The sequence below is a fragment of the Electrona antarctica genome (genome assembly GCF_951216825.1).
Source record: "Electrona antarctica genome assembly, chromosome: 6".
In the NCBI taxonomy this organism is placed as follows: domain Eukaryota; kingdom Metazoa; phylum Chordata; class Actinopteri; order Myctophiformes; family Myctophidae; genus Electrona; species Electrona antarctica.
This window is the reverse complement of record NC_136811.1, coordinates 38,498,146-38,521,564: the sequence shown is the minus strand read 5'-3', so window position 1 is coordinate 38,521,564 and position 23,419 is coordinate 38,498,146. Positions and strand designations below refer to the sequence as shown.

The following is a 23,419-nucleotide window of genomic DNA, read 5'->3' as shown; positions in this document are numbered from 1 at the left end:
CCAACCCACTTCTTTACATTCCTCCTCTGTACAGTGCTCTGTTGTCTGCTGTCCTCCCAACAAAGAAGGCTCATTCGCCCAATAAGTCAAAAATGACAGGTTGAACTTATATAATAATAATTTAAAGAGAATGCATTGTAAGCAACTGTGACCATCAATGTGATTGACAACCAGTTCAAATGTAAAAAGAAAAGTAAGTGAAATGCTCTCTTGTTTGCAGAGCCTTTGCGGTAAAGAATTATTTTTTAATGTAACTTTCAAAAAGTGCTGAATATGCTACAATGTCAACTGGCTGTATTTACGGTATTTACTTTCATTTATTTCACCTCACTGCTGTCCAAGAGGAATTATGCCCTCCATAAGGCATAGTCCATGAAGTTTTTAAAAATAGCATGTTCCCATGGCACTTTCAGAAGCCCCCTAACTCTAATGAGCTCCAGATGCTGTCCAGATGTGCTCTACAGTGTGCAGCACTGCTAGGGCAAGACAGAATGTCACCAACCTTTGCACCAGCAAAGAAATCTATAGGCAACATGTTTGGGAGAATGTATTGTAGGGTCCAACATTTCTAAAATAAAAAGGCTTTATGAAGGGTGGAATTTCTCATTAATTTCCTTCCCACATTCTCTATTTCCATCGAGGTGAGTCACTATTTTTTCAGTTTCATAATGAGTCATGTTTTTCCAGTGTCACAATCCTGTTTCTTTCTACTTCAGTTATTAAACCACAGACTTTGGTACCTTAGGCCGGGTGTGGGTTTAAACTGGGGTTTCAAAGATTGAAACAGCAGCGTGTGTGCATTTTACAATACATATTAAAGTGAAGAAAACACATTTCCCTCTATTTGCAAGTTCTCCAAGTTGACTCCCCAACATTCTTCAGCGCTAGAGAGATTACTATCAGCCCAGCATGTAAAGTCAATGGCACACAGGTTGTTGCTCAACCATACACACAAGTGTAGACGTACAATGCCCCCTAGTGGATTAATGGAACATTGCCAATTAGTCTAGTGCATTGGTTCCCAAACCTTTTCATGTCAAGGACCCCCAAATACACTAATTAGCCCCGCGGACCCCCATTTGAAGAGATATGCCAGGGACCCCCATAAGAGAAGATTTTTAACGGCTCTAGCAGTGATTCTTAATTTCAAGGACCCCTCCAGTTTGACATGCATTAGTCTACGAACCCCCCATTTAATGGCATTTCTATCTCTGAGACCCCAATTTATATTGTTAAATCAATGTTATTTTAACTCTGAATGGAACCAAACGGACCCATAAGGGTCCATTTGGTTCCAAACTATCATTTAGCTGGGGACCCCCTGGAACTCCCTCAGGTACCCCTGGGGGTCCCCGGACCCCACTATGGGAACCACTGGTCTAGTGAACTTGCAATAATACTTAACTTCAGCTATTAACATTGCAATTATAGGTCAAACCTCTTGATTAGAGCTCCTAAAATCATATTGATCTATTTTATTTGTAAAAAATGACATAAAAATATTTCTGCCTATGTACAATTGCATATTATATATTATCCTTGAACCATGGCTCTTCATCATAAAATATCATTCCATAAAAATAAGAAAACACAAGCCCTTAAATAGAAGTACAAGACAAAATACAACCCACTTAACCCCAGTTATTGTGACCAGCATTCAAATAATGTACAACCATATAAGTATACAAGTTATTGAATGTAAAATGTCTATGATTACGTAGTTCCATCTTGTGCAAGATTAGCTCGGTGCTGTGTCCAGTTGTTTAAGTTGTCTATTGCAGTCCTCGGTTCTGTGTCCACAGCAGGAGGGGTCACTGTCTGCCCCCTCCCCCAGTTGCACTCATGTCAGGAAAATGTTCTTCATAGATTCAAGAGTTGTAGAGAAGCCTTCATTGCTGCTCCGAGGACCCAGCCAGCACCATCTCAGACGAGCAGCCACGGCGTCACAAGGGATTAATGTTTCGTCCTCAGACTCGCTACCTCCTCCTATGCAGGAAGGAACATTTTTATTGATGGTTAAACTGCAGTCTCCCATCCTACAAGCTTCTTGCAAGCTTTGTTGTGGCAGATGAGGCAGGGCCCCAAAGCAGAAGTTGGAAAATTGGACAAACAAAATACCAAACACGCTTCACTGACCTGCAATGTCGTCCGTTTGTTTCTCTCCTCTCTCAGTTCTTCTTTCATTTCCTGCATGTCTCGCCTGAACGAAAACAGCAACATAAACAGTCTGTTTTTAGTCCAAATTTGAAGTGTATTTCACAATAAAATATAATTTCCCAAAATAGGAAGTCATTATGGAATGCTTCTGAAGTAGCTAATTATCATAACTTGCATTTAAACAACCACAGATTTACTGTATGGTGCGCATGCTGTAGTGATAATGGTCATGAATGAAGTTATGTGGGGCTGTTTATATAGAGCCCCTAAAGCAGTGTTTCTCAAACTCAGTACCACCCCCCCCCCCCCCCCCCCCCCCTTACCCAATATACAGGCCCTGTCACAGCCCTGTGAGTCTGTGACATAATACTGACCATGATGATACTGACCAGGATACGAACATCATACTGACCATGATACTACTGTGATTCCCTAGTTAAACAGGGTCTGCCAATCATAGCAATGGGGGGGAAATTAAATCAAGATTAAGAGTAATAATACATTTTAAACTCAACTGGCTCAAGATTCCAGTGGTCTCTCTTTGGAGAACAATGCTACTCACTTGTGTTGTGTCTGAAGGAGCTCCAGAGCCATTCTCAGCTCCTTGATCTCAGCCTGCAGGCCATCCAAGGAAGCCTCTTCTTTCTGGGTGGTAGCTCTTCCGTGTAGCGCTGGTCTCGTAGGCGGAGAGGTCTTGGATGGATGCTCAGGTTTAGCGGGTGAAGGTGTGACATTTTCTGCGACCTAAAATGTATATTTCAAGGATAAAGAATGGTAATCATTTCTCAAGCTAAAATAATAATAGTTACATTTGCAATAACCTGGTTCAGCAAACACAAATATATACACATTCAATATATTGAACACTTATTTAACTAGAACTGCAATCTGTCGAGTGCCTACTTGCTTGTTGCACACAAGTAGGCCATAAATGGCCTACTAGTGCGCAAGCAGAGCGTGCAAGTACTGTAGACTGCTACAAACTTTAAAAGCTCAGCCTCTCTGTGAAAGAACGTTTGCAATATTGAATTATTAGGTTTAGCTATTTGCTACGTACCTTGCTGAAAAAAAGGAGTATTTTGAAGTATGGTAATGATTACTTATGCCTGTTATGGCAGTGGTGTCAGATTACATACATGTATACATAGGAGCATTACCTTTAGTCCACCCGACACTGAAACATGTCATCGTTACGTCACCATCGATAACCAATTATACCCTGGCATTGGTACATATATTCATCACGTCATATGCTCATATGTCTATATATATAATGTATATGTCTATAGAGATGATTAGTGGTATAATGTGGTTACTCGGTTGGTTTGATGCGTATGTCCCTTTAATCCACCCGACACTGAAACATATCATCATTACGTTACCATCGTAAACCAATTATACCCTGGCATTGGTGTATATCTTCATCACGTCATGGGACATACGCTTCGTAGCATGACGGAAAACATACCTGCACGGTCTGCTTCCGTATGTCCCGTGCCAGCATATGACGTCATATCATATGCTGCTAAGGGACATTGGTACATATCTTCATCACGTCATGGGACATACGCTTCGTAGCATGACGGAAGACATACCTGCACGGTCTGCTTCCGTATCTACCGTGCCAGCATATGACGTGATATCGTATGCTGCTAAGGGACATTCACATCGTAGCACCTGACTGATAACATTACTTGCACGCTCTGCTTGCGCAAGTAATTAATATGGTGATTATTATAATGGCCTATTCTGTAGACTTAAACATTGTGGGCATAATGGTGTTAAACTCGTTCTAAAATAAAGTAAATACTATAGTAATTATTGTTACGGCCAGCCGTAATTAGGTTATTTTGTATTTGGTATTATCTGTTGTTTCCTGTGTTCTGAGATGGAGAGTTGATGAGAAGTGGAGGAGACCTGTGCCATCATGAGACTGATTACTGGAGAGTGCCTGCTGTTGTGGGGAATTTCTCCTCTCCACAGATTGGCCGGCTCTGATGAGCCCCTTGACACCATCAGTGGATTGGGTGGTGGCCACACCCGATCTACTATAAAGCTCACTCACAAGCTACTCTGTTCAGAGGACTGTCAGCTTCAGGGCAGCAGGGAATCGGTCCCCCTGTCATCTCACCACAACCTGCGACCATCCTGTCCAGTTCTTTAGTTAGTTTGTTAGTTCCGGTTAATTTGGGCTTATTGTATATTTTTGTAAATATTCCTGTTTTTGGGCTGTAAATAAATGCACATTCAGTTTTATTGCAATTGTCTTTCTGCATTTTATGTTGCTTCCCCTAACCCTAGACTAGGGGGCGTAACAGTAATACAAAAAAACTGCAAGCATTAGTAGACTTTTTGGAGCTTTGGCCAACCTTCACAGAAGGTACATAATTGCATTATTTATTATTTTACTTCAAGGTGTGGTGATAACCTACAAGTAACATGTAAAGCAGCTTTCTCTTAGACATTAAATTTAAAATGTTGTTAGTGTGTCTTTTTACTGTTACATTCCCCAAAACTACATTGAAACCTCATAATTCCACATTTGTGATTAAATATCATATACTACAGTACTGAACAAACATATCTTTTAAAAAAAGAGAACAAAAATACACAAACCTTTGCCGAAGGTCTGTCTTCCTCTGACCTTTTTGGTGATGAATCTGTCTCAGTCTGCTCGGTGCCACTTGGACTCTGTGGATAAAAACACCAGCCGTGAACTTTAATGATGATCCCGTTACTTAAAGGATGACTTCACACAGTTTAACTCACATTCCAGAAAGATCCAGAGGCATGTAATCTAAGAAGGACCATGACGAGGAGGAGGACCCTGACAGTGTGCTGCTGCCAGGCTGGATGTCAATCAGCATTGGTGTAAAGCAGTGGTTCCCAAACTTTTTCATGTCAAGGACCCCCAAATTGACACTCATTAGCCTGCGGACCCCCATTAGAAAATATACGCCAAGGACCCCCAAATTGACACTCATTAGCCTGCGGACCCCCATTAGAAAATATACACCAAGGACCCCAAGATTTTTATGGCTCTAGCAGTGATTCTCAACCAGTTTAATTTCAAGTACCCCAGGTTTGACCTGAATGAAGCTATACGGTCCACCATTTAATGGCATTTCTATCTCTGGGATGCAATGTATATTGAAAAATCTAAGTTAATTTAACTGGAACCAAATGTTAATTTAAATGGAACCAAAGGCTCCATTTGGTTCCTAATTATCATTTAGCTGGGGACCCCCTGGAACTCTCTCAAGGACCCCTAGGGGTCCCCGGACACCACCTTGGAAACCACTGGTGTACTTTAAGTACATTTTGATGCCAATACTTTTGTACTTTCACTCAAGTATATTTTAAATTCTGGACTTTTAGTATTTCTACATTGCAGCATTGCTAGTCTCCCAAAGCATTAGCTGGGTTTGCCTGTCACTCCCGAAGTCTTTTCTGTACCTCATTCATGTCAAACTCAATCAATCAACTGCTTTGTGGATGTGCAGGAAAAGCAGGTTGAGTTGGTAAACCATTATGATAATGGCCGTTTATGATTGGATGAAAAGATTAGGCCCAAACAATAGTCATAGGCTTTACTGTAGATGTTATCGCCAACATTCTAAAACTGTAATAGCTGGCCCCCGTCGTGACCCCCCCCCCCCCCCCCCCCTTCCCCCCTTCTCCAGCACTCGTGGATAGGAGACAAACATAGAGGCTTTCACATTTTCATTGCTCAGAAAGTCACTGATAAATTCATCTCACCAGATCAGAACACGTAGGCCTACAGTATGTGATGGGTACCTACAACCGTTTCTTTCGGACCAAATGCTGAAAACGAAAAGACTGCGGTCTCCGAGGCTAAATGCTGACTTGCTCTGCCTGTGAGGCTCAACTGGTTGATTGACTTTTGCATTGCATTGCATAAATATGACATTGCAGTAACGGACAGACCTATCAAGATATTGATATTGTAGTTTGCACTCCTACAGTAGCTGTATTGTTTTTAATATGTGTTGTGTTCTTGTTCATGTGTGGTGTGTGTGTCCACAGACAACAATCTGTACTCTCGGAATCACTGGACAAAACGTGGCATGTTCTAGTAGTGCGGTAATTTGTAATTGTAATGCCAATGACATTATTTGTGTGACTTACTGCTGGTGTAACCAGACCAGACGGAGGTCTCCTCTGTGGAGGCTTGGCTCTGTTTGCTGTGGGATGGTTCAGCTTCTCTGTGTTCACATCCACTCCATCAAACTGGCCAGATTCATTCTCCTTTCTCGGTGAGACAGGCACAGCATCACCATTGGTTCTGAACAAAAAGAAAAACAGTCTAGTGACATAGGCATTTCAAACAGAAAACTTTTTTAACTTCACCTAAAGTCACAATGAAGAAAACTAGTGCTACACTGGCCTCTACAGGTTAAAGACGACATCAATGTATCACTTATAATCTGCTTATTACCACTGTATAATTATAGTTACTAGAAGCTCTAGCTATTAACCTGTCTCCGCCAGATGGCGGCAACAGTGAGTTCCTCCACTTGTGAACTCAATACTGCCGCAATCTGGCGGAGTCAGGTTAAGCTCTAGCGCCACGCCAATAACATAGTGTCATATAGTTTTATATTAACTGTAGATCGTGCAATTGCATTAACGGTGAGGAATCCTCATCCTTTGCGTAATACTTTTTTTTTGGTGTAAAATGTGGAGTAATTCGACCTTGCGTGTGTGCTGTGAGACATGAGAACAAAGCTGTCTCGAACTCCATGGCCATCGTCTTGGATTAGTGTAGCTTGATAAGCACTTATAAATACCCATCATGCTTTTTAACAACCACAACACATTATGAAGAATTTAATACTTATAAGGCTAAGTAGATGCATTGTAATCTGCTTAGGACACTGTATAAATACAGAACTTACAAGCACACATAATGCAACGTACTGTAACATGTTATAAAGCCTGTTATAATAACTTGTAAATTCAAGTATTATAATGCTTAAATGTAATTTGGGGAATAATGTGCCTTTTATATCGATAGTACAGGGGAGAGAGTTGGGGAGCAACACGCAGCAATTCCATCGCCAGCAGGCTCGGGAATCAAACCTGGGACACACTGTCAGGCATCAAAGCCTTGTACAGTTTAACCACTTGACCCCCTCTCAGTATGTTTATTTAATCTCTCACAAATAACCACCCCTGAGGCGAACACCTTGAAGACAACAGCCTTAGTAAATACTGAAAATGACTCTTTAAGAAGTTGGAAAATTAGCCTCTCTGAGCATATCCATTTGGAAAGAACTGTTAGAAAAGCATAGTCCTAAAGACAGGTGTGTGTGTGTGTGTGTGTGTGTGTGTGTGTGTGTGTGTGTGTGTGTGTGTGTGTGTGTGTGTGTGTGTGTGTGTGTGTGTGTGTGTGTGTGTGTGTGTGTGTGTGTGTGTGTGTGTGTGTGTGTGTGTGTGTGTGTGTGTGTTCAGGAAACAGGAAATGGGCGGCGCTCGTCTGTTTAAGCCTGATTTGACTCATCTTGGAGTTTCCACTGCTTCACTAAAGGTTGCCCATCCTGGCAGTCACATTTAAGAGTGCCATGGAAACCTGGTGGCACCAGCCACAGTGGCCTCACTCCCAGTGCCAGCAGACACAAGAGGAAGGTGCTCTTGACATTTTCTACAGAGCTTCTGCCTTTATCATTAGAGGGGTTAAATGTGTAACTAGAAAAGCCTCACTTTGAGTGCCCTATTTGTCGGTCTTGATTATGGAGACTTAAGCAAATACCCCAACAACAACAATAAAATAAAGGGGACTAAATTATTATATTGTTATTATCTATTGTTTGATTATGGCAGATTTGTAGTGCTGGTGCATGGTGACTAATAACAATGACAGGGAAAATCTGAGTGATCTTGGTGTCACTCACTTAGGCAGAACCTTATTTGGTTTGTCCTTTACTGGTGGAGGTGGGCCAGGCTTGATGAGGGACGGTAGTTTGACCTTGGTTGGAGGATTGCTTCGCAGGTCCTTTCCCTCTGGTTTTTCGTCTGAAAAGCATGATTGACTATTACTATTATGAGGGATTTAGAGTAATAGTGCCATAAAATGACTCTATGCCTCTATTACCTTTTGTTTTTGGTGGACCACCCTTTTCCATGGCAGATGCGTCTGGCTTCACTGAAAAAGAGTTAACTGTATGAGAAACTATAACATAATATTGACTTTTGTTTTAATTATGTACTGCAACAATATTTTGTCTAGCGAGCATATTTTACAATGTGTGCGGCCTCTGACTGCAATGTTGTTGATTCAAATCCTTTGCCATTGACCAAGGCACTGCCGTGCAGCTTCTTGGTGACAAACAGCAAAACACTTCAATTATTTTTTGAGTGATTTGTGTGACTGCATGATTGTAAACTGCTAAAAAAAGAACTTGAGACGAAGGGGAGTCCCCCAGGGGACTATACTAGGTCCCATCCTTTGTTTCCTGAGAAATATCTCCGGAAAGAGCTGATCTCGTGAGCTTGAGTTTGGCTATTTTCGTTGAATGTTTTTCCCAGGATAGGGACACTATATAAGTGGCTAATAAATAAAATTAGGCCTATAACCCAAACAAATTGTGCATTACTCAGGACTTAATTGTTAATTATGAATGTTGATACACTTTTCCCATTGACACCTAATACTATGTATAACCAATAAACAAAAAATCACCAATAATTCCTTGGAGTTGATATTATTACTCGCACATGAATCAATGTAGGCCTACAGCGCCTACTGTATTGTTTACTTCGATCTGACTTGTGCAAACAAAGCATGTTGTGTGCAGAAACAATACAGTTCCTTAAAGCCACATACCAAAACAGCCTATTTTATAATTTGAGGAATTGTACATTTCCCCTTGTTTCACCCGTTGTAAGCATTATGGTATAATGTGGTTCACTGAGAAGTGCTTACAATCCTTCAACGAATTCCGAACTGAGAACTGCAGCATGGGAATTGGTGAAAGGCTAAGCAATGATCTGCTCTTCAGTGGAGCGGACCAGGTCACAGCCGTATCCAATTGAATTGCAGCTAGCATTCCCGTGGGTCCCACCAAGCTTTGTCTAGGACTAGGTCCCTGGCTAAACGGATAGGCTATACTGTACAATACATTGAGAGACATTGCCCGTGACTTGTAGAAAACGAGAATAGATGCTTGAATTAGGAAGCTTCACTGAAATCCAGCGCAGCGATAGTTCATTGAGACACGGAAGGCAGAAGGTTTATAATCTAATCTCCCCTTCGTGCTCTATTCTGTTCCTTTAAATCAGATGTCTCTCCATGTCAACTCCCCTCACTCTCATTCGCTGCCAGCTAACTCACTCACACCCACATTCAATCAGGTGTTCTTTTTAAGCAGTATCACTACCATAAACATAATAAAGGTAGACGCCCTTTCCGGCTCTGGAGCGTATGTGCTCAAGGGAGGGAAAAACTTTCCTGAGATTCCTTGCGAAGCACCACGGAAGCATGAGCGAGCGTGCGCATGTTCGCGTCTGATAAGTCCCGGAAAAGATGCGCTGTGATTGGCCAGTAATCAGTAATCTAGAGTGGCAGCGTGACGTAACGTGCCTTCCACACTTCCGGCGTACTTCCTTTCCCAGTGTAAATTATTTCGCCCCTCCTTCAACACGCATCGCTCCAACGAACTGCAGCGGCCAATGAGGCATCTATTTTTTAATATCTATGGTCACTACACTGTCCTCAGTCTTCATGCTAGCTGACTCCGTGTCTCTGTTGTTCAGATGTCAGCGTAAAAATGTCCTCCACCTCCCGGCCTCCTCCCTGTGGCAATAGTTCTGTAATGGGTGTTTCTGTGATTAGAAACGTAATTTATGGATTGTACTATATGTGGTATCTAGTTCTGTTATGGGTATCTGTGATTTAATGTGTTTTATGGATTGTATTATGATCCTCTGATATGTATGTTCAGTATATGTGGTATATGGAATGCATTGAAAGTTATATTGTTGATGTAATGACTTTATGTTATGCTCTGCTCTGGGGTGAGTTGTTGATATCAGAGCTGTGTCTCGGTGCACAGATAGTCTGAGATATCAAATATGATAGAATATCACATGAGCAGAGCCACACCGCCATACTAAATGCAATAGCTTTGCAATAAATGGTTAATGGTCATTCTGACTTCAGCTGAAGTGTTTCACTGAACTGAGGTAATGGATGGAGCAATGAGCTTTTTCAAATGGGCAAATCAGCTGGAGGACATTTGAGCAACCTGCCCCACAAGCTTTCAATGAGACTGGTGTTTGTATTGAACTAATACAAACACCAGTCTCATTGAAAGCATTACAACACAAGGTTTAGAACAGTACAACCTGACCATGTTCTAGTATAATCAACAAATAAAATAAAAGCAGCCTACCTTCTCTGATCAGAGCATTATGCAATAATCCTTTTCAAGAAAAACCAACCACACTGTGCTCACTGTAGCAATTACAGTGCTGCTTCTTGGGTTGGCTGGGAAAATCTCTGTGACAGAACTCGCCTCAGTCGGCCCCCCACCCCCTCTGCCCCTGGCTTCCTCCAAGACGTCTGAATGATGTCACATGACCAACCCCACCTCCAACCCCAGCCCCATTACACCATAGTCTGAAACTTCCTGTGACATTCTGTAACTCTTGAGTGCAAAAATCACTACTGGAGTATCAGAGCCTAGTGGCAGAGCTGAGATTTCCTTCAGTCAGCCAATAATAGCTGAAAAGCATGCTTTTGTACTATTATACTACTATTATATATTGGATTGAATGTCAATATGTCAAATTGCCAATTGAACTATAGCTATTTGAATGAAAATGTCTCCTGAAGTTGTGTTTAAGTCAACAAATCCACTGACCTCAATTTCGGTGGAAACACTGATGCTGACACACCTCACAGAGAGTAAGATATCTAAGAAGTGAGGAAGAATGACGAACTGAAAGAGAACAGCCTGAGACAGCATCTGGGGATGAGCTGATAATGTTGGACCATGAACCACATCCTGTTGTGTTCTGTGGCTCTGACAGTGAAGCTCAAACCTTCACATCCTTTCGTCTAAGACAAGTGGTTCTCGAACTTGTCAATTTCAAGGACCCCCATCTTGGTATACATTACGCCACGAACCGCCAAAAAACCCCAATGGAACCACTTCAAGGACATTTGGTTCAGGCCTGTAAGGGCCCATTTGGTTGCTATTCCTAACTCTCAATCGTTTAGCTGGGGACCCTCTAGAACCCCCACAAAGACTCCTGGGGGTCCCCCAACCCCACGATGGTGGTCAAAGACCATCGAATGATTCCATGTGCTTTTTCTCCCTCCAATCCATGTCCGTATTTTCCAAATGTGTCACGCCCCGCTCCTCTGCCTTTGTATTTGAGCCGTGACTATGGCTCCAAACCCTGAACTCTTATTTTGGCGTGACCATTTTGTGTTTAGTTCATGTTCTGTAATGCCTTGAATGTAATGCCTTGAATGTTAAGAAAGGAAGCGCTTGTCATGTGTGTTGCCTTTGAACACTTATGACAGGTTTTGGACTTATTCTGTATGTTCTGTATTTTGCCTTGTGGTGTTTGGTTTTGGTTTACTGTTAACTCTGTTGTTGTTTTGGTGTGTCTTATTTTGTAGTATTGTTCTGTGCTTTCCTGCCTCTTGTTGGTGTTTCCTGTTCTGTCTTACCTACCTGATTATTGTATCCTAATCACCTGTGTTCTGTTTGCCTGTTAGCCTATCCTGTGTTTTGAGTTCACCTGTGTCCTGTTACCCCTGTCTATTTAAGCCCTTTGTTTGCAGTGTGTCCTTGTTGGTCCGTAGACCTATGTCGAGTGAGTTTTGTGTCTGAAACATCTTGCCTTTTGGAATAGGCTACCCCTGATTTATTGTCAAATAAACACCTTGAAGTTAATCTACTCTGCATCTGGTTGCCTGCTTTTGGGTCCTACTCCGTAACTCATTCCTGACATGTGTCACAGTGTACTGTTTATCACATTATTTGCATAAACAAAACACATTCAAATGAAAATATATTATAGACTTGCAAAGCATCTGCATTTTACCAGCTAACTCAAAACAAAGGCAAAGTACTACACTAACAGAGACCGATGTTAAGTCAGTGTGTTCAAATTACAGTTTATGAGGGAAGGAAATTACTTCATAACCTCTTGTAACCAATCGACAACCTTCTCTTACTGTGATTTAACCACATTAACACTGGTGTCCCTATTTTTAAAACATTTTCGAAATTTCTATTTTGTCAAAGGCCCATGTGAATATCTATGGAATTATGTGATCAAAATGTATCAGTCACATTTGTTTTATTCCATTGCGATTATAGGCTATGATTGGCTTCAATATTTTGCATGACGGGCCTGTTTTGAAAAAGAAAATACGACAAATGGTAAATAAATGGTGCATTTATATAGCGCCTTTATCCAAGGCGCTTTACATAGATTGTGCATTACATTCACCCATTCACACACACATTCATACACCGATTGCGGCGGAAGTCATGCAAGGTACCAACCAGCACATCGGGAGCAATTTGGGGTTCAGTGTCTTGCCCAAGGACACTTCGACATGTAGCCAGGAGGAGCCGGGATTCGAACCGCCGACCCATGGATCATTGGACGACCTGCTCTACCTCTTGAGCCACAGTCGCGACAAATTATCTTCCCCCAAATTTGAATCACATGTCGAGGGCAAATTTATGTGTCATTTAAAGTAACGAAATGTCACTGTTCGTTGCCGAAACGTGACACTGTGGTCTACTCTTGTGAGATACAGTATGAGATACAGTATGCATTTTCATCAGAAACCAGTCATTTAGGTTTACTCTACTGTTACATACATCCTGAGCTACTACAGATAAATGCGCTGCAAATTTGTAGCTTTAACCTGGCAGCAAGGCTAATGGAAACTTTTGCCATATGAAGACATACCAGAGACATAATCCAAACCCACACCCATACTTTCACAAATGCTACACAATAATAATTCACAATTTGCCGTGATGAAAAAGTCCACATTTGTGTTTTTCTTTAAATTAGGGTTGCATGAGGAATCAAGTGTTCAAGTCATTCTTTAAATCTTTTCCAATACCACACTATAATAATTTTCTAAATTTTGGGACTGAACTTTCCCATTCAATAAATCTTGCAAGGGCATCGTGACATATTACAAATATACAATATTTGACACTGATCACCTCCCCTAAACCACACATGCCGTGTGGAACACCACTAAAACGTGATACTACTAATAATTTCAGCCACTGAAACAACAGTCTAATCCTCCACACTGTGCCAGCAAGTACCACTACAGTATTAAGTTGTCTTCCCATTCAACTCAGCTAATCAAATGAAACCTAACATGCCAATCCTGTTCCTGGCCTGCATGTAATGATGGACGAAAATAGGCAAACATTCGACGAAAATAGCATATCATTTATTTTTTGCCATTTGACATATATCGTTTACTCTAGGGTTTAAGTGGTTAAAACCAATACCAATCCACTATACAGCACTTGTTCCTGTCACAGATCTTGGTGTGCTGCGCTGATCTGATCAATGCTGAAGAGTGAAGTTACTGTTCTCTTACCTGAGTGTCTCTCTGAGCCCCGGCGAGCAGGCGGCTGGCTCGTTGTCCCAGACTGGGGGAGGACAAGGAGCAACAGTCAGTTAGCACATGTTGGCAAATATGTGTCCCTGGTACTCCTGAGACATTGCTATGCTATACACACTCTTTCCACTCAGGAAGTTTTCAGTGAGTAACTCCAAAACAGAGGACATTGAAGACAACCCTGAGTCATAGCCCGTTATAGAAGCAATAACAGAACTGAAAAAAATGGGGGAAAAGCAAAACTTGCCAAAGGAGACAGGGAGGTCTTATGTCAGCCAACTACAGATAATGGGGCTTTGTGTTTTGACCTATTAAGTAAAAAAAAAAGTATAGCCAATATCAATTACTTTAAGACGTGTCCACAGTCTCATGGCAGCTCAGTGCATTTACCAAACCCCAGTGGAATGTGGGGAAGTTCCAGCTTACAGGGATACGGACAGGCTGTTCCTGAGAACATCTATAGGGGCAACTCACTTGCAGATCCGTTGGTGGGATCACCATGACGAAGTTGTCGGGGAAGCAACCACGTCGCCCGTTGACCTCTCCCTCCCACCAGCCTTCATCTTCTGTTTCCTTCAGAAGAAGATTAAAACAAAATTAGAACCTCAAAGACTGCACTGCAATGTCCATTGGGAACTTAAATTGCTGTATACAGTAAGGGGTTATGAAAGGGTCAGAAAAAACATTGTTGCCTGGCCCAGAGTGATGAATATCATGTAATCTTAAAAAGGGAAAAGTATTTGTTGTCCCATGGTGCCATACTACAATATATATGAACTGGACAGGGACAGGGAGCGTAGTCTGTCTATATTTTTGTAAGGCTTTGTTATATAATGTTGTGGATTGTGGCACAAGTTTTTCAAAAATTACTCACAAAGTGAGTCAAGTTACACAACACGTTTTGCTGGTTGAAATATATATGGTACCGGAATTTCATGACAGACTTGTCACTAGTGCTTTGAGAAAGGTACCCTGTGGGTTTGTTTGGCCATAGGGTGGTGAAGGTGAGATGGACTTCTCAAGTAACCTCGCATCACCAGACTTGCCACCTTGGAGGAAAGCCTGGTCTGTGTTCCTAAAAATCGCCTGTGTGATCTGGTCTAGGCGTGGTTTAGAGAACTCTAAGCCGGATAATAAAAACAAAGAATACATTTTTGGTTCCCCCCTATAGAGTTATGGTCCCCGTCTTGTTTTTTTTTGTCTCGCCAGTCGCTACGAGTTGTAATAAAATATACCAAACGATCTATTCCAAGAAGTACTTGAAGAAACTTGTCGAATTCATATACGCCACATCAGGGATTTTATTCGGTAGGCCCTAAAATTATGATGCATGGGAATTATTTTGGGTAATTGTGATTCCGGTTTGGGGGTTCCAGCCTGATGACTACAAAGCAGTTGTCATATCATCCACTCCCGACCAGATCATAAAGCCGAAATGGTATGCCTCCCAGGCTACTTCTCAAGTATTCCACAGCATGATGACATCATTGTAGCTATGAACATTATCAAGACCCAAACCTTGCTGATTATTGAAACGTTGTCTCCTTTCTTCAGAGTCAGCTCATCTTCTGTGCAGGCTGTGTAGTCAAACATGACTTGGCAACATTCTGACACTACAGTAGGAGGAAATGAATGGGAAGAAATTAATAATAATAATGTTATGACTAACATTATCATTATCATTACAATGGGAGTATGACCGTTGTGCACGTATGGAAGCCAGGAAGTATTCATGGCAGTGACTAGAAATCCCTTATCACAAAGAGGGTGTGCTGAAAGATTGTAAAAATAAATATTCTCTATGATGTCAATCTTACCTAACTTAACTATTTGTCCGCACCCACTGAGCTATTTAGGTTAGGTGACAGGAATATCTGCCTGTCTCTTGTCAATGATGAGTCTCTATTGTGTAAACTAATTGCTAGTGCTGTCCTAAAAATAGAACCTCCTGTACAGCACATACTTTAAATGGTAAATGGTGCATTTATATAGCGCCTTTATCCAAGGCGCTTTACATAGATTGTGCATTACATTCACCCATCGATTGCGGCGGAAGCCATGCAAGGACCAACCAGCACATCGGGAGCAATTTGGGGTTCAGTGTCTTGCCCAAGGACACTTCGACATGTAGACAGGAGGAGCCGGGATTCGAACCGCCGACCCATGGATCATTGGACGACCTGCTCTACCTCCTGAGCCACAGTCACCCCATGGAACATGGAAGGGATTTAATGCAGCAGTATTGAATTTGCTTCCTTGATTGCTTCTTTGACTCATACTGATACTGGTACAAGGACGTCTTTGTGTACAGGTATAACTGGAAAGGTGTCTCAGTAGAGTGCAAATCTCTGCCAGGAGACATGCCATAATAATAGCCTAACCACATCATTTGATTGCCAGTTGCACATTATTGTCCCTCTTTCTCATACACATTATTGTCTGCCTCGCTTCATTGTTGTCTCCACCAGGCCGAAGGCATGGGGAGAGAGTAGAGTTTTGTCCTCCGTCCGTGTGTGTGTGTGAGTCCGTCCGTGTGTGAGTGTGTCCGTCCGTCTGTTAACAGCTAATCTCTGGCACCGTTAACCCGGTCGGTGCCAAATTTTGCACACACACTCCCTGGATGCCAACGATGAACCTCTGCCCCAAATTTTCCACAACGGCCTGTTATAGCGCCACCAGGAGGCTGACTTTTGAAAAACACATTTTAATATAACTTTTAATATTACTTTAATATTACTTATTTTTTTGATATTACTTTTTATAATATTACATTTTTTTTATATTAATCAGTAATATTTAATATTACTGATTCTGTCAAATTCCCGCAAATCGTTACACACTATCTCTATAGTCATGTGTTCAAGACGGATCTGTCCGATATTTCATATTCCATCCTAATACAGTCAAAGTTTGCAGGATTGGCCCATTTCAAACCTCAAATCAAGCCTCAAATCATGAACGCAGCGTGCAATTTACGTGAAATCTTTCACAGACTTTACTACTAGGCTGAGGAATATATCCCACCCTTTTTTGGCCTGTTATAGGACGTACGTACGTATGTACGTACGCAGTCACGCACGCACTCACCCCCCATAGCGTGTGTGCACGCAAATTATTATAATTTTTTTTTTTCATATTTTTTACCTAAATTTAACAGAATCAACGGCCAATGAAGGGCCCCAGGAGCCCTTGTCAGGGCCTCAAACCCAGTACTGCATGGTCCAGTTTCCCCGAAGGTCCCATCTGAGCCAAGGGCCCCTGTAACCCGGCCCCACCGACCCAATGGCTAATTTGGCCCTGCACGCACGCATGCACGCACGCGCGCACGCACGCGCGCACGCAGGCTAAAGCATGATGTAGCCTACTGACGGTCTGGCGCAGATAATAAGAATGCAGAAACAGAATATTTTTAGCATACCATTGCACTTGTCTTTGTTCCTCACAATGGTTTCTTGTGGTTGCTTTGTCTGGACGAAAACAAAATATACAATACAAAATATAATACATACAGTATATTCAATCAAATGACCACAGACAAACTACAACACATTTCTGAATGCCATACCTCCTTTCTGAATACTGCATCTGCAAGTTTGGGTCTTGTCTTACCCTCATTGGTATCTGTTAATATAACAAACAGTTAATAACCTAGTTGAGTTCTGTTCTATCAATTTATGTCCAGGTTCTTTACAAACGGGGACATTTATTAACTCTGTCTCAGAATTTACTCACCTTTTGGAGTGACAAATATTTCTTTGACGAAATTTGATGGAAATGCTCCCACTTTACCCCCTTTTATCCCCATCCACCATCCATCTTCAATCTATCCAAAATAAGAAAATAAACAGTGATGGTGAGATTACATGAGATGGAAACGTGTGCAATGGTGTAATTTATTACTTTATTTATTTATTTTTTCATGTCAATTGCTAAAAAAATTACTGATTTTCAACTAAATAGTCTTTTTTACCATTTTTAGTCTTCTTTTACCATTTAATCCCTTAGTTTAGGACTCTGCTGCAAATAAATGCCAGTAGGATAAGAATAACATTTGCAAAGTCGTATTAAGGTTATTTCTGTTGCTTGATGGCACATGGGAAATCTTATGAACAAGTTGGACCACTTCTTGTGAATCACAGTGTAGCTGGAATGTGTTTGGGGAACACGTTTTGTCAGCCTGGCAGGCACATAAAAGAAATGTCAAGCAACCTAACCAAACAACACAATGTACAGTACATTATGGAACTCATGAAACTCCATTGCTGTCAGGCCGGGTTTGACTATATGAACTGGTAGAAAGTATTGACAATTGTATATTGTAAACTGAGGTTAACAGTGTCAATGACGTGAGCAGCACTCTACCTCTCTCAGGATCTCAAAAGTCTCTCCGACAACCAGCTCCAGTTCGTCGGGACTCGTGGGGCTGTAGGCAAACGCAACCTCACATTTCCTCTTCAGCTTCATCATCCTCGCTGTACAGACAAAGGCAAAGCATCACCAGTCACATACATTCACAGAATCACTATTCAAAGCAAAAAAAACAAAAAAACATTTGAAATCTTAATGTTGGATGAAAGGTAATGTTAACGCAGTACATTTAACCAGCTGGAAGGCAGCAGTAAGATAGTCTCAACAGGAAAGCTCTCTAAGACAGCAAAGCACTGGAAGTTCCTTTATGTGTGTGGCACATCTAATCCCTCAAAGGGACCAGGGTTGTTTTTATCTGGTCCATTTTCCTACGTTGTAATTAAGCTTAGTGTGGAAAGGATGTGGTCAAGAAAGATATATATTTACATTGAGCCTGTGATTGCTTGTTACACTGTCTGGCTGACAAAATGTATCCATCATGATGACTACAATGTTTTGATATTTCTCCTTTTTGTGTGCCATAAACAAGATTCATATTTGACAGACATCAGCAGAGCATTTGCAGACATGTGCAAATAGCATTTGTGAAATACTTGTTGTGATTTGTTTCAGTTTACTTGGGAGCTACTGTACTAGATGGGTGGGTTGCAACATGCAGTAAGAATGAGAGCCAGGAAAAAGTAAATAGAAATTTAGTATGAGATCACTGTGAGGCGCATTTCACACTATCTGACCTATATGTCCTTGTGTGTTAAATCAGAACTACACAGCAAAACCGTGTTTTACTTAAAACAGAGCTGTAAGTTTTACATTTTCAGAGTTAAATTAACACTAGGCTGAACTGGTATAAATGTACAGTGCATGTTCAAACTAATATATTTGCACATATCTTCATGGCCGAGGCTTTGCAACTAAAGGATTTTTCTTTTCAGTTGAAAATACATCATTGTGATTAACTATAAATTAGCCTTAAGAAAGTTGTGGAACACCATAAACATTGCTGAGTTCGGAAAACAACATACATTTTCTTAGGCTCCTTGGTTCTGGGTTGTTGTCCCTTATCAAATACACTGGTACTTCCTGTGAAGAAAGCCAGGGTAATTAAGCATGTTTAGAGGTAGAAACACAGTCAACATACATACAATCACCTCCAAAACAAACCATTTTACGGCACACCAAGCTGTGATATTGTCAAGTTGAACAATGGGACAAACAGACCTTGACAAAGTTTGCAGGGAAGATGCCTCTCTTGCCCCTCAGCTCGCCCTCCAGCCATCCTTCCTCGCTAGCCCTGGTAACGTTCTTCACAATGTCCCCTGTCCTCACTGTCATCTCGTCTCTCATGGTGCCGTCAAAGTCCATCAGCACCAGCACCTCTGAGGTATTCATTCATACATGAGGCATTGCATAATTTTACATCTCTTGCTTCTAAGTGCTGTTATCACAAATAATTAAAGTAATATGCTTCGATATCAGTTTTAACAGGTTGTGTGATGGTTTTGCTAGTGGAGAGATTTAAGTAGTTTAGAGCAGTAAGAGAGTCAAAGCCTAAACATTGTTGCCAGTGAAGGATAGTGTCTCGACTCCCTGCTTGTCTGAACATAGCTCTCGAAACAATCACAAAAAAAAAAGAAACACTCAAGACTCAACTTGACAGACTTAATGACACTGACATAATAATAAGACCACCACAGTTAAGGGTATGTATGTACTACTCATTAATACATTAAGAAAATAATAAGCATTCAAAGTATGTACTGGTACACTATAAGGTAGTAGTTACGGTGAGTATGTGGGGACAGATTGTTAACTAACTTAACTAACTTATAGCCCATTATAGCACATTTGCAGATGCAAGGTCTATAACCTATATCCCTTGAACCTGGAAATTAGTATTCAAACCTGCAAACGTCCTTGCATAAATCTGACCCCAAAAAATTAAACATTCCTTAAGAAGTGAGTTTCTGAAAGAATCACTTGGTGATATTGACTTACCCATGATTCCTTGGAATCTTTGTAAAACTATTCTCTGCTTCAGTTAATGTGTAATCCTCTTCTTCACAGTGCAGACAAAGAGCTCTTAATTAAGGAGAACTGAAAGTACAGTACAACAACGTTGCCTAGACTAAGACTTCTTGATATGGCAGCCAAGGCCCTTCTTCCTACTCGTCAAACATTAACATTGAGCAACTTTTCTTGCAGCGAGTCATGGCAAGTCACAAGCACGGAGTAGGATGGGTCAATGAGAAGGAGGCAGACACAGAGAGTAAGACGAGACGTGAGAGAAAACAGGTGAGACAGGTTTCTAACAGAAGGAGAGAGAGCTCATGATATGGTTGAAGTGAAGCAAAACATGCATAATGTGTGCGTGCGTATGTGCGTGAATGGAAGGCCAGAGTTCCACAAAGGGTTAATCCTGCCCTGCCCTATACAAAGCCAAAGTGCAGTAACTATGCAAATAATTTAACTGATAAAAGGGTTTAAAAGCATTTCAATTGGTCAGCCAATTGGGTTATATTATAAGTGAACATATAAGTGAAGTGATAGTGTAGCCTCGGCCGGGACCGAGAGAATAGTAAGAGAGTGGCGACACACTTTGATCTCGCCGCAAAGCGGGTGCCTATGGGGCCGGGCTATAGTTCCAAACATTGGAACTATCCCATTGAGATAGAATGAGCACAGAACGAGTCAACGCTAGTGTCGCCACTCTCTTTACTCTGGGCCGGGAGGCAAACCTAGCTGTGACCTATGGCACGTAGATTACCAGTCGGCTAAAGAGCCATGCCCCAAAAGGCAACTGTAGGCCTATGTCATTTTTCATAGCTTTCGACGATAGAAAAAAAAGATGAAAATCATGAAAAACGGCATATACATGACATATAAACTACATCTGTTCTTGAGGTAATTGTTTATCCCCCAAAATCACAATTTGACCTTTGGGATACACAAATATGTCAGTTTGTCCAAAAACATATAGTTACTTCAATTTCGCTTTGTAGAACAATTTGGTGTAGCCTATACACTGTAAAATATTTCTGAGAAGTAAACATTTAATATAACTTAGTAGCAACTGACCTCTGGAACAGCTTCATGAGTCTTTATGTAATCTAGTATACTCTTTCTTTGTTTTAGTATCATCAATATACTAAAGAGACATAGAGACTGTTTCTTCAGCTCTTTATCTGACCTAATCAATCAACAGACTATACTGTCTGTCACTGTGTGTCTTGTATTTAAAGTATTTTATTGAAATTCCACAGGTTTTTACAAAGTATCACAATACAATAAGACAAAAGTTAAGGCTTGGCATTACATCACATCAGATAACGGCTAAATGTCGTCAAATTAATACATTTAAAATTCATCAACGTTATATGGTGAAAGCTGCTAGACTCAACTGACCATATGACTTTTCCCACATCTCTTATGCTGAGTAAACTAATGAGGATACTGACATCACCAGTAGTAAAGTATGTCAGTATCATTTTATTGTTTATTGTTGTTAGTCGTAGTCAGTTAGTCAGTCAGCCAGCGCTTCTTTATCTTTAGGGGCAGAGCGCAGGCCCAACATGACCCACGGCAGATGGTCGACACAGTTGCTGTCTGTGACATCCCGTTTGCCTTCGGGTTGTGTGCTGTGGTACGATGGAGTTTCACTCCCAGTGCTCCACAGCTCAGAAGTGAACTGGCTGCCAGTCAGGTCCAATGGCGTGCCGAACCGGGTCACCCAGCCGGAGATGAACGCCCAGGCCACCTCTGCAGCTGTGGTGGACCTGAGGGGAATGACCTCCGGCCACCTGGTGGTCCTGTCCACCATAGTGAGGTGAGTGAAACCCTGAGACGAGGGAAGTGGGCCTACCAGGTCCACGTGGACATGGTCAAACCGCCTCTCAGGAATGAGAAACGGCTTCAAGGGATCCTTAGTGTGATGATGCACCTTGGCCTGCTGGCACGCCACACAGAAGGCCCATCATAAGACCTTCCTAAGACCCGACCAAGCGAACTTGGCCCCCACAAACTTAACCGACGCCCTTACCCTCGGGTGTGCCAGAGCATGAAGGCGTCAAATACCCGGCGGCGCCAGCCCATCGGCACCATGGGGCGGGGCTGGCCCTGTGTGTGTGTGTGTGTGTGTGTGTGTGTGTGTGTGTGTGTGTGTGTGTGTGTGTGTGTGTGTGTGTGTGTGTGTGTGTGTGTGTGTGTGTGTGTGTGTGTGTGTGTGTGTGTGTGTGTGTGTGTGTGTGTGTGTGTGTGTGTGTGTGTGATGCTAGTTAATGTCAGAGCAATTATGTTTATGCACTGTCAATAGGTCTACATAAAAATTTCTAAGGTACAGTAGCATATATTTGTATGTCTATAGACAGATATTATCCTGCTCATTACTGTGCACAAATGTATTATACATAAATCTTCGTGTTTGAGCACAAAATGCACTTTGAGAACCCAGAAAGAAATGCATTTTGAGAACCCGGTGCGTGCGTTATGCGCACGCTGTGCCTCCCCAAGGACCACTGGTGGTCCCCGGACCACCGGTTGAGAACGACTGGTTTAGAGGACTATGTTTATTTTCTCAGTTGCTGGTAGTAAGGGCTGCCAGTTCCCACCTGATGTTGTGTGGGAGTCCAGACTGCTCCAGACCGTACTGAATAACTGATAGCTTGCATAATGTCTTGAGGCTAGGACTGAAGTCTAAGACATACAGGTCATCAGAGGATGTGTATTTGTATGTTCCATCCTTTAGAATCTGTTTGTATCATCCAAAGAGCATGATACGATCTCCAACCATGCAACAGCACATCTAGAGGTCGGAGATGGTACTTCCCCCCCTTGGGCTCAACCTTCTTCCAGAACCTTCTTCTTCCAGGAGAAGGTCTCTGGACTGAATTTCCACAGATCATTGAAGCACTGGTTACCGTTCTAGCCACCAAATTATGTACAGCTTTCCATTGTAGGTAAAGGCTGAATGACTCATGCGTCTTTCTGGAAGAACCTGTGCAGAAGGTGAAGTTCTTCATCCATTTGTTGGTCTCTGTGTCATGTTTTTGTAGGACTGACCCCAATAGCCCCCAAATACAAAAATCTTTGTCTAAATACAAAAATATTGGTGGCAGAGTGACCACCTGCATGAGATGGTTTAGTTCCTCTGATGTTAATTAAAGACCAGACCATTGTGCTGGTGTCCAACTTGTAGATGTCATGGTCTCCATGGATAAACATGACCTTCCCCTGTGGCTGAGTGGTTCCTCCTCTCCT

At 41.8% G+C, this 23,419-nt stretch overlaps 1 protein-coding gene across 2 annotated transcripts; it reads right to left on the bottom strand.

Moving 5' to 3' along the window:
• Nucleotides 1-1,445: 1,445 nt before the first annotated feature.
• sh3d21 (SH3 domain containing 21) lies at nucleotides 1,446-20,333 on the bottom strand. 2 transcript variants are annotated; one of them, XM_079502987.1, is made up of 17 exons: nucleotides 20,162-20,333; nucleotides 19,385-19,542; nucleotides 19,189-19,246; nucleotides 18,161-18,270; nucleotides 17,531-17,621; nucleotides 17,364-17,419; nucleotides 17,217-17,265; nucleotides 15,317-15,405; nucleotides 14,273-14,371; nucleotides 13,778-13,829; nucleotides 8,273-8,323; nucleotides 8,073-8,193; nucleotides 6,307-6,463; nucleotides 4,774-4,848; nucleotides 2,720-2,901; nucleotides 2,137-2,200; nucleotides 1,446-1,986 (listed from the first exon to the last, which is right to left on the bottom strand). In XM_079502987.1, exons 1-17 carry the CDS (start codon nucleotides 20,163-20,165, stop codon nucleotides 1,954-1,956), a joined length of 1,449 nt encoding a protein of 482 aa, XP_079359113.1. In that variant the 5' UTR covers nucleotides 20,166-20,333; the 3' UTR covers nucleotides 1,446-1,953. The 2 variants fall into 2 exon arrangements, with proteins under 2 accessions (XP_079359113.1, XP_079359114.1); XM_079502988.1 differs by having other exon boundaries at nucleotides 8,073-8,181.
• Nucleotides 20,334-23,419: the final 3,086 nt, after the last annotated feature.

Coding starts and splice junctions, on each gene's coding strand:
- sh3d21 (XM_079502987.1), bottom strand. Junction 6,464..8,072: donor CCAAATAAGGTTCTGCCTAA/GTGAGTGACACC, acceptor CTTTTTGTTCAG/AACCAATGGTGATGCTGTGC. Junction 2,201..2,719: donor CTCCTTCAGACACAACACAA/GTGAGTAGCATT, acceptor GTTTTCGTTCAG/GCGAGACATGCAGGAAATGA.